This window comes from Geospiza fortis, unplaced genomic scaffold (assembly GCF_000277835.1).
Source record: "Geospiza fortis unplaced genomic scaffold, GeoFor_1.0 scaffold194, whole genome shotgun sequence".
Lineage (NCBI taxonomy): Eukaryota > Metazoa > Chordata > Aves > Passeriformes > Thraupidae > Geospiza > Geospiza fortis.
Window position 1 is genome coordinate 1,321,417 of NW_005054322.1, and position 17,429 is coordinate 1,338,845.

A 17,429-nucleotide genomic window follows, 5' to 3' on the forward strand; every position below is an offset into this window, starting at 1 on the left:
TTCTTTTACTGAAGGAGACGAGATACCAGCTGCTTCAACTGCGCCCCACACAACGCGCTTCCTGGATTGGATATGCCATTGCATACCACTTACTAAAAGATTATGATATGGCCTTAAAATTACTTGAAGAGTTTAGGAAAACCCAGCAGGTAAGATTTCCTGGTCTGGAAAGAGAACACTTTTTATAGAAGGGAGAGAATCTGAGGAATTAATTCTTTGGAAATAGAAAACAATTATGAATTAGGAATAAATTTGTTATTTGTGGAGCTTTCTGCTTTGAGAAATAAACTGTAAGAGTTTAATTTATAAGAGTAGTCTCATGTGAAGTAACTTAATGTTTGTGAGACTCGTAGCTAAAGAAAACCTGTGATGATCCTGCCCCTTTACAGTAGGTGAAGCTACAGAAAATACTTTAATATTTTGGATGTGCTTATTTGCCCTTTCTCCTGCCATAGTCTGGATGCCATTACCTCTCTACAAAGAATGAAATATTGTCAATGGTTTGTATGCATCTGTATCTAGTACACTTAAAATCACTGCTTTGTTTCAAAGTTACATGAATGTGTAGCTGAAGAGTCTTTGATCAGATGTGGTGTTGGTGAGATCTGAGTAAATCAAATGGTACAATCCTAAAATCACTGAGTTTAACCTTTTTTTGAGAGAGGCTATTCCCTTGTTCTGTTAGTGGTAATGCAGAGCTATAAAGTCTACATTAGCAGAACAGAGTGGATGTGTTGATTATTCTGCAGTGTGGAAAGAAAAACATGTTTATAGATCCGTTCAGCTGGGGAGGCATCTGGGAAGTACTGTGTAAAAATACTAAGATATTACCTGACCTCTAAACTGTGTTTTTAGAACAAAAATCTCATATCCTTTTTGAGTTGTTATATATGGGATTAAGTGTAAGAAAGGAAATAAATGGCTAGGGGAGACCAGTGTTTGTCTTGATCACATATCATGGTCAAAAAAAGGAGTAAGCTGGGTATATATAGCTTGATATTTCAAAAGAGCTGTAACTTCAGCATTGAGTAAAAACTGAAAAGTAAGTTTTGATCAAAATTGGGTCATCTTCTCTGAGTGTTTGACAACCAAAAAGTCGTCATTCTCAAATGAGTCAGCAGTACCCAGTCTGAGTTTGGTGTCAAAATGACCGAGTTAGAAAGAAAGAATATATAGTAGATGGAAAACCAGAAAATGTCGTATAAGAAACTGAGGCTGTTCAAGGACTAAGAGAGCTTAGTAGTGGTATTGGCCCCTTGGAAGTGATGCTGTTAGTGTTGTTGTCTTTTCTAAAAGGTTGTGTGTAAATAGGGTTGCTTGAGGGCTGTCATGATACGCTGTGCAGTCTAGTGACTAAGACAGATTTAAATACTGTAGATGAATGCATTTTATCAGTTGAGTCTGCTGTGCAAGTTACCACCATCTCAAATCTCACCCGAAAACAAAGATGATCCTAAGATGAGCGCAAGCACTGATGCCATTCTCATAAAGCTGGAGCTATTTGGGAAATTCACATAAACAGGAAGATGGCTTGTACTTGTACAATGAGCTGGTTTAGTTGTTGATTAGCGTTGTGTCAGAGGCAAGTGTTGGAAAAGCTGCTTAGGCGTTGAAGGACAGAAATATGCTGCAAATGTTGGACAACATAGTTGTATAGGAAAGTAGTCCCATCGAGCCTCTCCTCTTTTTTTTTGAGATTGTTAGAGACAGTTAAGTAGGTATATTGTCTTTTCTCCTCCAAAACACTGAAAATATGTATGAACACATTAGTTGCATTTCTTTTGAAAATAATGTTGTGCTTTGTTGTGCCAGCTCCCTGAAGAGTGCAGGCCCAGGTGGAACCCCAAACACTGGAAGAGAGAATCAGTGTGTTGGGTCCAGAACAGTCAGGAGAGCCCAGGGGAACTCACAGCTCGGTTTTGCCATGCGTTGGTCCTTCCACAATATTCCCCAAATGTACTGCTTTTGCAGTGTCTGGATTTTTCAGTCCTGCAGCTAAAATAATTAAGTTCAGGACATTGCATGGATCTTTGAGGAGATACACATCTTGCTTACTTTCCTTCCCAAAACTCCCCTCTTGGCCTGTAGTTCATATGCACTCAACTTGATAGATGAACTTCTGTGATGGACTGTACAGACTATTGCATGTGACTGCAATAGAAAAGTGGTAATTTAAAAGGAGGATTAAAAGACTGAAGGGTATCCAAATAACTTGTGAGCAGCACTTTTCAACAAACAGATGTTTTTGAGGGGTTTTATGGCAATTTGTATTAGGCCTGATACTGTCTACCATTCATGTTAATGAATAGACAAAGAAATGTAACACATTGCTTAAAACGCTGCTGTCATAATTGAGAAATAATGGTAATGCAGGATGATGATATTTATTTATGTGATTTACTCAGGCAGCTCTGTCCTTTCAGATATGAATGCAAACAGCCAAGACCAAGCAGCAAAACTAAGAAAAAAATCAAGGAACTGTCATTTTAGTGATCGTAGATGAATATCTGAAGATGCAGTATTATAAAATAATGCAGCTAATCTAGCTACAAGTTGTTGCCAAAACCAGCAATCTGAGTTTTTCCTGTGTGCTCAGACCACTTCCTTGTGCAGCACTGGCTGACTTGTGGAGGGTTGGTTCAGAAAGCCTAAGTGCCAGAAAGATAATCACTCTTGGGAAGGATTGATTGGCTGAACTGAATAACTGTGAGGTGTGAGGGGAGAGAGGAAGGGGAATAATAGAGGGAAATGAGCTGCCTTTGTTGATCCAGGCTGCAGTTAGCTGTAAAACTTTTTAAAACAGTTTGCTGTAAAACTGTCCCTCAGGGCAAGCGTATGGGTGAAAAGTAAAGTACACTCTTAGATCAGACAAGCAGGGATTTTTATCCATAAAGTACTCATTACTGAGAGATCAAGATTTAGTGATGAGCCTGTTGTCAAAAAAAGTTAGAAAATGAAAAGAAGAATATGGCAAGATAAGATGATTACAGAGAAAGCTGTCTGAAGGGCAGAGAGTTTCTTTGTTTACTGTAAATGGAAAAAAGCCTAGGTGACTTTAAAACTGTATGCTGGGTTTGGGAAGAGTAATAGCTAAGAAGCTTGCTTACTGGGGAAAATAAAGGAAGGAATAGTGTCAGGAAGCTGATCAACAAAGTGATAAATTGCTTTTTATCCTTGACAGTTTTATTCTAGTGGCTAAGTTATTACTGGAAATGGTGAATTTTCTCTTAATGTGTTAAGATCAATGTTGCCTGTCATCTGAAAGCTGTAAATTGGCCAGATGCACAATATTTCAGTCAAAAACAGGTTATGAGGTTAAAGGTAGACATCACTGCAGGAAATGTAACAGCTTGTGCTGTCCTAGCTTAAGTCAAAATTTGTAAGAGTCAGTTCAGAAGTAAAATTTTGGGAACCAAGGTGTAAAGCAACTATGCAATTCATTTTACTGTTGTATGTCCCATTTTTCCTTTCTTCTTTTCCAGAACAATTTTTTTATTCTTAATTTTTTATTTTATTCCTAATTTTTGCATCAGGCCCACAAATACAGATATGGACAGAAAACCTCTGGAGTTTTGGGGGTCTGCTCTTAGGTATGTTTTGGCTGCATCTTGTCACATTCTTTCAGTGACAGTTGTTAGGGGACCTGTGGTTGACAAGCTGATCCTTTTGTGGTCCAGGAGGAGAGGAAAAAAATCTATTCTGAAACAGCAGAATTGAGTTCAGGAGAAAGTTGGGCATGTCCTGTGGAAGAATCATAACTCTTCTAGAGGGAGGGAGGAGTAAAGATGTATTGAGCAGCAATAACAATGGTGTGGACATTGTCTTTATAGAGTATCTTATTCTTTATAAAACAACCTGATTATTTAGATTAACTGCTGGGGTTGTTAACTGCTTGCCTTCTGATGAATTACAGATTTAAATCTTCATTAAATTGATGAGATATCAAGGTATCTTTTAAAATGGACTTTTCTTAAAATTACTTTTAAAAATAACTTTTTAAATTGAGTGATAGTAAGTGCAGTATCCTTCTGGTGGATCTACTCTGTGTATGAATAATTTAATTATTTTGTTAGGGTTTTTGGGTTTTTTTTTGGTTGTTGTGGGGGGTTTTTGTTGGGTTGTTTGTTTGTTTGTTTGTTTGGGGTTTGGGGTTTTGTTTTGTTTTTGTTTTTTTTTTTTGTAATCCTGCTGAGCCAAAACAGCCATGAGGTGGTCAATGGATATGTATTGTGTATATATTTTTTATGGCTTTTTGGATAATCTGTGTTTTGACGACCTAAAACCAATTCATGATGTGCCAAAAAAGCTGTGCTACTTGTGGAATTTGGAATTTAGATATGTGCATTGTGTTGGAGGAAAGGATATTTTTAGGAGGAGGTGAAGGAGAGAGGACTGAATTGGTGCTCTGCAGTTTGGTTCCATGGTATTGCAGTAATTATAAACAGGAAGACATGCTTAGTGCTAAACCCCGTTCCATGAGTCCATGCTGTGAAGCAGTTAAAAATGCTTTCCTGGTAACGTTTTTATTAGTGATTTCTAGTGGGTGACCTAGACTAGAAATTGTGCAAAGGTGGAAATGGAAGTGGAGGTGTAGATAAGAGAGCTACTTTGAGAAGTGTGTAGAATTTCATGCTACCTGCTGACTATTTGTGTATGGTATAGTCTTGTTCCATTAGAGATCATTTGCTATACTGTATTAGCTGGTAAAAAATGTACTTGAATGATATTGTTTTCATAGTTTATTGTCAGATACGTACGTCTTTACAGTATTTTATTTAGTAATACTATCTTTCAGATCACTTACATGTAAAAGCAAATATTTCTAAAAATGCCCAGCAGTACTGTAAAAGTTGGCTCTCAAAATCTGAAGAGCATGTAATCACAAATACTAAATCGTATAGAATCAGTTTGTGCTTTGGGAAGGGCTGGAAGTAGTGGTTTAGGATTGTCTTCTTAATAAGAAAGTTCCTTTCACCCGGTGTAATGTTTTGGTTGTTTGTGTTGTTTTTTCTTATTAAATAATTTGTCTTTAAAGATCAAGGAAAAGCTTTTTTTAGGGAACAGAAAATCAGAGTAAACTGTTTAGTGACCAATGTGACTTCGAAGTGTTGGTTGCTCAGGAAGAAACAAAGTATGTAGTGTCACAGGAGAAAATATCATTAACATTTGTGAAGCTCAACTGCTTCTCATCTTTTATTATGTAAAAAATCATGTTAGATTATAAGTCTCTCTCAAAATTTCTGTTGGGACAGTACATTTCATATAATTTTATTGCTCTGTTGGGCTTTTTCTGGAGATTGCATTTGCTCTCTAACATTCTTGCAATTGGAGTAGTTTTGTATATTAGTGAAGAGCATTTAGTATGAAAAGAATTACTATAACTCTGGTAAGACTTTTCATTGCCCAAATCTGCTTTAGGGAGTTATTCTCTGAAAGGAATGATTTTCAATGTCACCCTGCTTCTTTGGCTGTTGTAGCACTGCAAGGTGGATAAGCCAGTAGTTGTACTGTAGCCTTTAGAAAGTTCTAGGTTTGCAACTGCAGGCAGACCTAAAAATAATTATCTGTTGATTGAAAAAATCTGTATGCTTGTGTGCTGTATTTTCTGGGATATTGAAGTTCAGTACAGAGAACACTTGGTTAGAGAGAAATAGTGTAAGTTTTCTATCTGAAAAATTCCAGTTTTCAAGTTATGGATGGGTCATTCCTCTTGGAAATAGTTTGATCCAGAACTCTGGTATACTGAAAATGATGCTGTCAGACCCCAGCCATCTGCTGTAGAACTTATGTCAAAATTGTTGTGTAGCACATGAGTGCTTCAGAAAGAAAATGTGTGAAGATGTTTGCTTTCTCTCATACAATTCAGTTTTCAATTAGCTTGCCACAGTGATAGAAAAAAAGAGAAATAAAGGATTTCTTCTAAAATGTTAACTACAATGGATATCCTTAAATGAGTCTGATTTGATTGTGAGTAATGGAAGTTTTACATGTTGAATATTTAGGTGGTGTATATAAACATACCTGATTATGTTCTGTAGCTTAAATCTTGTATTCTGTAATACAGCGTACATTTGAGGTACAGGTAAATGTTAACTGATATATTGTTTTCTTCCCCCCAGGTTCCTCCTAATAAAATAGATTATGAATATAGTGAACTGATTTTATATCAGAATCAAGTGATGAGAGAGGCAGATCTTTTTCAGGAGTCTTTAGAACATATAGAGACATATGAAAAGCAAATATGTGATAAATTAATAGTAGAAGAAATCAAAGGTAAGTCATTATTATTCTTCCCTTACCCAGTTTTGTTAGAAATTTTTGCTAATAGCTTTCAGATACAATAAAGCAGTGAAAGGAAGAAAATACAGTATGTAAAGTCTTTAATTTATTTGTAACAATTACTATAGGAAAACTGATACTAACAGATTTACAGTTTTGTGCACAAGTAAATAACTTTTCCTACCAAAGGTGGTAGTGGATGCAGGTAGTCTCTCTGGGTTTGACACAGAAATAGAGGAAATCTCAGATTATGTTGGTACACTAGAGTAGCTTTCCATAAATCAGAACTATTATAATCCAGTTTTAGTCTTATGAAAAAGAATTTTATAAAGAATACTGTTCAAAGTGCAAACACAAATTTTTCTTTTTATATGACTGAAGTATCAAGTTCTTGTTTCCTTTTCAAGTTTCCTAATGCACTTACTTATTGAAGTGAATACTGAAGTTGACCTTTTTGGCTAAAAATAACTCTCAGTTGTTTTGTGGATTTGAAGTGCTAATACTGGGTTCTGAATATGTGTGAGTAATGGCACGTGTTCTTCAGCTACTCCTTGCCTGCACAGTTGTGATTAGGGCTGACCCTGACCAGTGGGGTAAGCCCCACACAGCTACCCACTCATCTCACCCAGCCTTGCTTGTCAAATCAGGAGAGAATAGGAAGAGCAAAAGGAGGAGAACTTGTGCATGGAGGTGAAGATAGCTTGAGTGATGGAAAGGGGAAGGAAGGAAAATCAAACCCAGCTCATTGACTTACGCAGTCCCTGTACGCTTCCCACAGACTGATGCTCAGCTAGTCTCCAGGCAATGGCTACCTGCCCCAACACTCCTCCTTAATTTTTATTGCTTAGTATGAAACTAAATAGCACAAAATATCTCTTTGGCCAGTTTGGATCAGCTGACCAGGTTGTGTCCACTCCTGCCTTATTGTCCACCCTGGTCTACTTGCTGGGTGCCAGAGTCAGGGTAAAAAGACAAAGCCTTGATGGTCTGCATGTACTGCTTAGCAGTGGTGGAAATGTTGGTGTATTTATCAACATTTAGTCACAAATCCCAAAACAGCCCAGCATGAGCTGCTGTCAAGAAAATTAATTCCTTTCAAGCTAGACCTTGTAGAACAATTTACTTGGCAGCAAACCAGTGTGATTTAACCAGTTAAAAACTGATCAGTTGATGTAAAAAATGTGCTTAAGAGCTTGATAAAAACTGATCTAGTTGTGTGATGGAGTCCTGGAAGGAGTAGTTCCTTTCATTTGACATTGCCAGTAGCTATTTTAAATACTCAGATACAGACATTCAGGTAGTCTTTGTCTTCACAGGTGATGAATGTTCTGAGCTCTATATGTGGTAGCTTCAAGTAGCATTCATAACACACAGCATGTGCCTTTGGGAAAATAAGGCTTCTTTCTAAGAATCTGTATGTTTAAGAACAATTTTATATATCTAGTATTGTAAACTTTAGTCACACATGTTTTGTGATGTAATTCATAGTTCTGTACTGTGTTGTTTCTAGGAGAGATGTTACTGAAGTTAGGAAGACTGAAAGAAGCTGGTGAAGTATACAAGGAGTTAATTGAGCGCAATGCAGAAAACTGGTATTATTATGAAGGCTTAGAAAAGGCCTTACAACCTAGTAAGTTAAGCTACACACATACAGTGAAAATATGTATGATGTAGGATGCACTGTTTGATATGGTCCTGCTTTAGATTAGAAAGTTCTACTTGGCAGAAGATTATATACCTTCTGATCTTGATTTTTGTGTAGTATGTTCTTTCATTTTTAAAATGTTCACTGAAAAACTTGTATGCATGAAAATACCAATACCAAATATTTATCTTCTTGGAACTAAGGGTGATATTTACTAAGATGCTTATATGAAGAACATTGCCTTGCCACATGTGAACTTGGAAACCAAATGGCTAATAATTCCTGTCTAGTAGTTGATTATCAGACTGTTATCATATGCCACAATTTTATGTAATTAGAATTTTGAAACGTGTTTATGTGGTACCTCTTTCTAGGGGCATGTAGGAAATACTCAAATATCTATTTAGGATGGCCTTTTAAGACAGACCATCTGAAAAAAATGCCATTTTTCCCCTATTTTTTAAGTTGGCACTTTAGAAGGTAAAAGTGATAAATGTGCTACAGCCTTTGTTACTTCAATGACAGCTCATGTTTCTGCTATTGTGTTTTTCCAGAAAAAATAGCTCATTTTTTCAAAACTGCAACATTGCAACTCTTTATGCTACATTAAGTGTTTTGCAGTGACAACTTTCCAGAGTGTTTACATTTATACAGGAATGGTTTCTTTGCGTTTATCTTTTCACTAATTAGTGAAAGTTTATTGGAATTATTCTGATGACATCATAAATCATAAGCTCACAATTATTTGTAGATGTTATAGCTGCATTACATTTCTCAACCAACTTTCTTCTAGAAAGTTTTACCATTAGGTCTCATGAGGTCTGAGAATACAGTTAGTGATTGGGTAATGAAAATTATTTAATTTGTTACATATATTCAGAGTGTAGTGTTGCTCTTTGAGTGGTTTTCCTGGTGAATCCATAGAGTTGAATCACGTGGTTATTGTGTCAGAAATTAAGCTACCCAGGAACTCAGTTATTCTCTCTGATACAACAAGTTTGTTGACGAAAGCATGTAGTTTTTAACAGAGAACCAGTCCCGTAATTTTTGACATATTAAAATCCTATGTAGACTAAACTGTACTAATTCTATAAAACTAATAATGCTACTTTATTTTTTAGGTGGTCTTAGGACTATTTCCTCCCCCATGGTAAGTTCTGGAGCTCCAACTTGTGACTTCAATTAGGGCTTTTATATGCTTTAGTTCCAGTCCAAACAATATTTTAGCATTACTTTTATAACTCTACATCTGTTGGAGACACTGGGTAATAGATTCCCCCCCCTTCCCCAACATCTGAGCTCAGTGACAAGATAAACTGTTTTTCTTCTGAAAGGAAAACAGATATATTTAATACACGTGTATTGTAGCCTTGATCTGTGCATTCAGTTTTAAATTGTTGGATGAATTTAATATTTTAATATTTAAGCAAAATCGATTTTATTTACATTAAAAATGACATTTTAAAGCAAAAGATTAGTGTTATTTAAGTTCTAACCACATTGGAGCTCCAAAGCATATTATGGGGGAAAGGGGAGGAGTGGGCAGAAAATCTTCAAGTAGCTTTATTTTTGTTAAACATTAAGGTATAAAGAGTTTGGTACTCAGTACTTACTGGCAGTATTGTACCCTGGTTTTGCTGTCACCAGAGGACCTATAATAGAGGTGTACTTGTATAGTGTGCTATGTCTATACCTATGCTTAAAAATGCAGCATGTTTCTCTGAATGCTTTAAGTCTGAAATGAATGCATGGTGAAAAAAGGGTTAATTGAAGCTATGAATGTAATACAAGGTGTGAATGTGTCTGAAGGACCATGTAACTGAAAGAAACCAAACTCCAGCTCTGTGTGATTGAATGTGCAAGGTCCTGTTTACAGTTTATCTTCAGAGTGATTAATGCTGGTAGTTGTGTATTGTATATGAGGTATGTTCTCAGTACAGTTTTATGATTAACTGGAAGAAGTAACATGAAATGTTTAAATTGTTCCAAATCCACATAAGGAGCCTAGTTGAATTAATTCTCAACACTAAATTCTCAACATTTAAAGACATTTAAAATAATAGGTTTTTGTCTGTTACTTATATCTGTTGTATTTGCTGATAATAGGCACTTTAGAAGAGAGGCTTCAGATTTATGAAGAAGTTAGTAAAAGACATCCCAGAGCAGTTTCACCTAGAAGATTACCTTTAAACTTTGTTTCAGGTAACAAGTTGCATATCTGTTCTTCCTATATTTTTCTGCAGTTTTCCTCGGGCTGTTTCATGTGTATTTAATACCTACCTGTGCATTTAATACCTACTTGAACAACATAGACCAATCAAATGTATGCATTTCTCTTGGGTTAGACATAATTCTTGTAGGTTTTAGGAGTTGATAGAAAAGGTTCATACACTCAAATATGATGATATGAGTGATGTAATATTTGTGATGATAAAACTACAATACAGAATGATATGTAGATTGTAGGAATTTCTATACGTAACTTTTTTGCTTTATGCAAGTTAAGATCATGAGTTAAAATGTAGGGTATAGTACACTTTAATTCAAGGTGTGGGTGTATATATTTATACATACCCCCTCCTGTATCTTTAATATGCATACTTTTACTAGTAAAATGTATGCCTACTTTCTTGTAGAGCCATTAGAACTTAATTTGACAACAGAAACTACCTTTGTGCTGCTAATTTGATAAGAAAAGGAAGAAAAATATCTGCAGTATTATGTAGCCGAAATGATTTCATTTTATAGCTAAATTCTTTGTGACTTTGCCCTTTCAAAATTTGTTTTGAAATATGGTGCACAAATACCCTCAGTTTTGGAAGAAAAATTTGTACATACGTGTTAAAATAGAAAGCTGGGCTCTTCTAAAATGGAAGGAAGGAAACTAAATGAAATGGTAAATACCATAAAAATATATAATTAGTGTGTAGCTGTTTAGATGCTGAAATTCCAGTAGAAGACTCTTAGAAAGTACATGAGCTAGATATCAAATGTCAAGAAATTTGAGATCAGTTGCAAATTCCTGACATAACTCCTCATGCTTTTAAATTTCTAAGGTTAGTTTTTGGTTTAGCTAATTTGCTCAGCACCGCATTTGTTGCTACCTTTAAATGTTCCAGAGCATCTAGTCCACTCCCCTGCTGTTGCTCATGTGTCTGAATGTGCATACATATTTCCTGTGTAAAATCAAAAGATTTTAACTGCTTCATAAGAAGTTACCACTTGTGCCTTTTATCATCCTGTATACTTCTGTTTATTTGTAGATACAGGGGGAAATTTTAAGGCATTTCAGCTAGTTTTGAAAAGCTGGGTGATGAGTAATTTGTTATGGTATCACAGAAAACAAGGTAATAACCTGCAAAACACTTTCCTGTATCTTTATTAATAGTGTTTTGCTGTTGACTTCATTTTGCTGTGTTTTGCTCTAGATGGCCTTACACCTGAGAGTGTAGCTTCACAGCTTATGTTCATTCAAGTAGAAATATGTATAGTAACGAGAATTTGTTGCTCATGCTGTAGGATAAATGAAAGCAAAATCCATTATTAGATTGGTCAAGAAAAATCTCTTGGCTGCTTTCTGTTGCATTTTATAACAAATAAGAATTTTTCAAAATTAAAATTTGTTTCTGCTAACTTATTAAGCCTATCAGGCATGAATATGTAAGACTTGTTTTTGGTCCTGTAGAGATTAGTCTATTTACTAATGATTTTCTGTGTTTACAAGTACAGGAGACAAGAATTTCTTTTGGTTGAAATTTGATAGTGAGAATGTGAAGGTGTAGAAAGAAACATCTTTGCAGAAAAATGTTGGCAAGTTTCAAGAGGCTAGAATTTCTGGTTAAATGCAGTTGCTGTTCCAGTGTGGTCACTGACCATTTACAGCTGTCACTGTTTGATTCAGAATTAAATTGCTCTTGAAAATTAAAATACTCTAAAATCCAGGCTTATGCTAAAAGGACAAGTTCTTGTCCAGACCTTGCTGTGCATTGAATCCTAACCTTGTATTTGAAGGAAATCAGCTCCTTGATCGAGCTGGATACTGCCTTAATGGAGGAAGGCTGTTACCATCAATTTTACTGATCAAGTGTGTGTGCATGCATTTTTAGATTTGTTTATGCTCTTGTGGTAAGGTGTGTGCCTCAGACTAAATTGTAACTCTGTTTCTTGTCATAGGTGCCCAGCTGTGTGCCTTCTTTTTTTTTTTTTATTTTGTTTTAAAATTGTTTTCTGTAAGTAAATAGGGACACTTGAATCTTGCTTTCCTAAATTCTAGATTATGATTCTTCCAGCAAAATAATAAATTAGAAGAATTCAACAGGAGAAACTGAGATGGATTTTTTCTTTATATAGGGGAGTTTCTGTACTGTGAGACAACATATTTTAATTAATCCATCCGTAATAAAGCATGTTCTTACAGTCCAATTATGGATCGCAATCCACAGGTAGTAGGAGTTTCTATATGCAGCAGTTTGGTTTAGTACAGCAAGGTGAGAACATGAATTTCTTTCATTGGTCTCAGTATTTATTAGCAACACTGCTGATAATAGTAAGTGTAGGACAATTGAAAATTGATAGAAGTAAATGAAAATGTTATATACAAAGCAGTAGTGTCTGCATTTTCTGAATATCTAAAAAAAGCTGTTAATAAAGTTTTTAATGTATTCTTATTGAAGTTAAGTTTATTTCAACAGTTTTGTCAGTTTTATGGGTGAATTGCATGAAGTGAGGTATTTTCTTGTTGATAAGGTTAGAGAAGTCCATAACAGAGGAGGCATTGAAGTGTGGGAGAAGTTCATCCCTATGCAAAGCGAACAAAGTCAATAAAAAGAAAAGAAAAAAATCCCAACCAACCAACAACAACCACCCCTTCCAGCCCCCCCCCACCCCTTCCCTGGCTGTAAGCGATCACTTTCATCATAGGAAAAAACAAAGAAAACCACCTGTTTTCCTGGCTGGATGTTTTCTGTTCAAAGTACTGCTTTTTCTGCCTTTTTTTTTAACAGCATTTTTCAGAAAGGTAGCACTTAGTGCAAGTATTGTTATTTTAACTGACAATATAATTGCATCAGATTTTTAACTTTCTGAAGTATATTTTGATACAGGTGATTCTGATGTGCAGCTTATATTTCTGAAACAATAAATCTTGTTTCTGATTCCAGAAACAATCATATCACATGTCCTACTAATAAAAATAGGACTAGAGGAGTAGCAAAAGATTCCTTTCATCCATCCTCAAATCAGGATACTTTATATCTGCACTACTCCTAACACATTTGTCTAACTTAATCATAAAAACCTCCAATGATGGAGGTTTTGCAAGATCTCCATTGTTATTCTTAATATTATAGGGTGTTTTCAGTGTTTAAATAGCTTTTGCTACATCCTCTGTAGTCAGCACGTAATATTTTCTCTTTCTAATAGACTGCAGGTTTGAGGACTGTGACCATGTTGGCCAGCAGACTCCTAAACACTAGCAACTTAAGCATTTTACTCTGTGGTTTTTTTTTTTTAATCTAGAGCATATTTGTGTCTTATTTAAGAACAAGAAAGACTAAAGCCCTCAGTTGCAGTTTCTTAGTTCCTCTGTTATGCGGAGTTGCGCAGCAGTTAGTGCATATATTTATATAACACTTGCAATCACTGACATATAACCAAACACACTTTTGTTCCTAGGTGAAAAATTTAGAGAACTAACGGATAAGTTCCTGAGGGTTAACTTCAGTAAAGGCTGCCCACCCTTGTTTACCACTTTGAAATCTTTATATTACAATCCAGAAAAGGTAAAATTTAGTATTTATTTGGTTTTAATGAAGTCTTCTGTATTGAATTGCTAATAGACTATCTAAGAGTTTTGGTAGCTTGCCCTGTAAACTACCAATTAGAGTTGTTGAACATTTTTTCTGTAATGTGCTATTTTGTCATATGTGAATGATCACTTGATGTCAAAATGCTTGAAGTCAGATTGCTGCAGAGTGCACTGAGGTTCTTGAAAAATCAGTGATCATTAACTTTGTGTGCTTTGAGTGGAAGTGTTACAAAATTCTTTCAACTTATGGTTTATGATGTCACCAGAAGTAATGCTTTTAAAATAACAGGTGGCTGTTGTTCTATATACATTTCTGAATTGCATGAATACATTAGTATTTTCCACAAAGGCTTGTTTCCTTTTTCAGTCTTTCACTAAAACTTCAGTGTATATTTTTTGTACTTCTAAACTCTGTTTTGGTGTAATTGTGTCACAAAAGAACTGTTGTTTCAAATGTAATTCTTCCTTCCAAACTGACAATAAGGTATACCAAAAAAAAATTTTTAACTAAAGCATGTTACTCAACTGTGTAGAAATCAGAATAATTTAGATCATTCTCTTCAGATATATCTCTTTACATCTTTGCTACAAACATTATAGGTATTCTAATCCATTCATGACATAAAAGAGGGATGTGTATCTGGAAAAACCCTAAATACATGATGCAATTTTTCAACCAGAAGTGAATACTTTTTTGGACTAAAATTATTCTTCTTTCCAAGAGTTTCTTGCTAGCGTTTAATATGAAATTTTCAGTACACTTCTGTAATCTCTACTTTTTCCATGGTTGACATAATTTTAATAAATTCTGATATCGTGTTGTTGTGGTTTAACTTCAACTGGCAACTTAAGTACCACGCAGCTGCTTGCTCACTCTACCCTGCCTGATGGGGAGTAGAATCAGGAATACCTAAACCTTGTGGGTTGAAATCAAGACTTAACTTCAATGTTGAATCAAAATAAACCATAATAATACTAATAATTGTAATGACAAGGGGAGAGGGAAGAATAAAATTCAAGAGAAACAAATCATGCACAGAACAACTGCTCTCTATTCACTGACCAGTGCCCTGCCCATCCCTGAGCAGTGATAGACAGCTCACAGCCAACTCCCCCCATTTATATACTGGCCATGACACTGTATGGTATGGAATATCCTGTTGGCTACTTCAGGTCATCTGTCCTGGCCATGCTCCTTCTTGGCTTCTTGTGCCCCTGCTGCCTCACAGACCGTGGGAACCTGAACAGTCCTTACCTCAGTGCAAGCACACCTTAGCAAGAATTGAAACATCAGTGTCTTATCTGTACTCATGCTAAGTTCCAAACACAGCGCTCTACTGGCTACTAAGAAGCAAATCAACTTTATCTTAGCTAAAAACAAGATACTTGTATAGTACAGACTTTTCTATAGTGCCTATTGCTAATGCACACTTATCAATGTAAATGAAATGGGATTGAAATTTTTTATATTTTAATACACAGGGTATCTAGATAGAAGCACAGTCAATGTTAGGGAAGTCTAACCTCTGCTATTTGAAGTGTGGAGAATCTGGACGTTGAAAGATATGTTTTAACTCATTTGGCATCTGAAAAGATTTTTAGCACTTTATTAATTTTTGACATGATGGGTTAAAAAAGAGGGCTACCATATTTTGAGGCAAACTTACACAGAAGAGCTCCTTTGTGGTAGTCATCTTTGTTATACCAAATCAGTGCTGCTCAAAACTGCCAGCTTAATCCTAAAAAGTATTTAAAATCCAGAGCTTTGCATTTTCTAAGCATGCTTGGGATTTGTTTGTGCTGCTAACTTCTGCAAAAGGTTTTTTGTCATATTTCAAATTATTTCCTTATCAAAGCAGGCTGTCTTTTACATTTAACTTGGCTGGGTTTACCTATAGCTATGGTGTGACAGAAGAATCTTTGAAACTAAGAGAAACTTTAATTTTAGTCCCTGACAGTTAATTTTAGAATTACTAAAATTTAGAGGTTGAGAGCAGAAAATTGTGACAAACTAATGTCAACTGCATCTTCCAGGAAAATACTCTATTTTGATATCTAATTTGTCTAAGTTGGAACTTAGTAGTACCTTCTTACATAAATTGCTTTTGTAGTTTGGCTGAAAGAGGGTTGTAGTCAGTATTGTGTTATGCCTTCTAGAAAATACCTAGCAAAATTCTGATTTCTCTGCCAGTTGGGAAGAAAGTTGCCCCTGTGTTTCTTTGGAAATAAGTGTAGTTTGGTGCAGTCAACTGTGGTTGGATTTTGAAGTGGCATAGGTATGAAGATTTGATGAAAGAGCTGGTATTTAAGCCTAGGAAGTTCCTTCTTTCTAGAGCTCAAGGTAGGTCTATGATTCATGAACAGCAAGGAGAAAAGGGTGGTTGTATAGAAGGCAGACATTTGTTAGATGTGTTCAGGAAAATGTTGTTTATCATCTAATTGCTGTAAGATGGTACTCGGCCTTTTGGCTGTGCTAGGTAGGCTTCTTCCCAAGGTGTCTATTACATGAGCACTTCATATCTATGAAACTAACATTAAGGAAGCTTTCCCGGCTGTTCCTGGAAAGAATTAATGAATGCCCTACCAAAAATAAAATTGAAATCACTGCAGTGCCAACTGGGTGCATGGCATGTTATTTTTTCAGCTAACCGGATTGAAATTTGTTTACATACTTGTGCAAATATTGGTGTAATGAAGGGTGTGGATTACAACTTGCTCTTCACAAAAGAATGAGCCTTACTTTGATTAAGTAGGAAAGGTGGTTTTAATCTTCCTTCACAGTGCAAGTAGAATTGTTTAAGATCCTTTGGGTGAAATCTCAGAAGGGTGCTGTAAGTAGGAAATGTAAAGCTGTTTGTTTCAATAAAAAAGTAATTTTAAGGTTATTGCTGGAAGAAACTTTCAGCAACCAAAGACAAGAGAATCTTAAATATGTTCAATAAAGAAAGACTGCCAAAAAGCAACAAAGCTCTATGTATACTCAAAGACTTGTTTTGAGGTAAATCATTCCTTAATAAATAAGTCTCTAATGAGTTAAAATATGCTTCATATTGCATTATGCAATCTGTGCCTTTCCTGTAATTCTGGAGCAGAAAAAAATTTGTGTGTTGGCCTTGTGTTCAGTTTGTGTTGTGCAGGGGTTTATATTTCACTGCACAATTGGGTTTAAAAGGAAACTTCAAGATTTGGTAACTGTGAAACTTGAATGATTGAGAAAGTAACAGAGGTGGTGTGGTGAAACCTGGGACAAGTGGTGCTGGATTTCATCACTCCCAGCAATACTGTTGCCTCTTAGGAGGAAGTTGCTAACCCACTGATGATTATGTTAAAGCAGACTTTAAAAGAACTACAGAACCTGATGTGTAGAAGGTATTAAGCTGGCTTTGCTGTAAATTACTGTGCATGCTTTTGCAGCAAGACCCAGTTTCAGACTTTGTGGTCCATCACTGCTTGCAATTCGGAGATCTGACTTACATTTTTCTCCATAATTCTAGAAGGGAGTTATACAAGACATGGTTTAATCCTTCAAAGCTCTTCAGATGAGGTTGTGATTTCTTCAGGCTTTCTGCTGTTATGCTACTGCAATAAAGTAGCATGTGAACTGGTTTGCTTTTTTACTGTTTCTTCTTTGTCAAGCCACCTAGACTGGAGGAGACATAAGTAGTTCAGGCTGAAGGGTGTGAAGCCATAAGAAAAGAG

At 35.7% G+C, this 17,429-nt stretch overlaps 1 protein-coding gene across 3 annotated transcripts in view; it reads left to right on the forward strand.

Moving 5' to 3' along the window:
• The window catches only part of NAA16 (N(alpha)-acetyltransferase 16, NatA auxiliary subunit), a 49,037-nt gene that overhangs the window by 4,299 nt on the left and 27,309 nt on the right, over positions 1-17,429 (forward strand). The window contains exons 4-9 of one of the 3 annotated variants that reach the window (XM_031056776.1): positions 15-149; positions 6,120-6,273; positions 7,790-7,909; positions 10,031-10,126; positions 11,188-11,271; positions 13,598-13,704. In XM_031056776.1, the coding sequence (XP_030912636.1) occupies positions 15-149; positions 6,120-6,273; positions 7,790-7,909; positions 10,031-10,126; positions 11,188-11,271; positions 13,598-13,704 (696 nt within the window). Of the gene's footprint in view, positions 1-14; positions 150-6,119; positions 6,274-7,789; positions 7,910-10,030; positions 10,127-11,187; positions 11,272-12,274; positions 12,454-13,597; positions 13,705-17,429 lie in introns of those variants that run through there. The other 2 variants (XM_031056777.1, XM_005420742.3) reach the window with 2 other exon arrangements.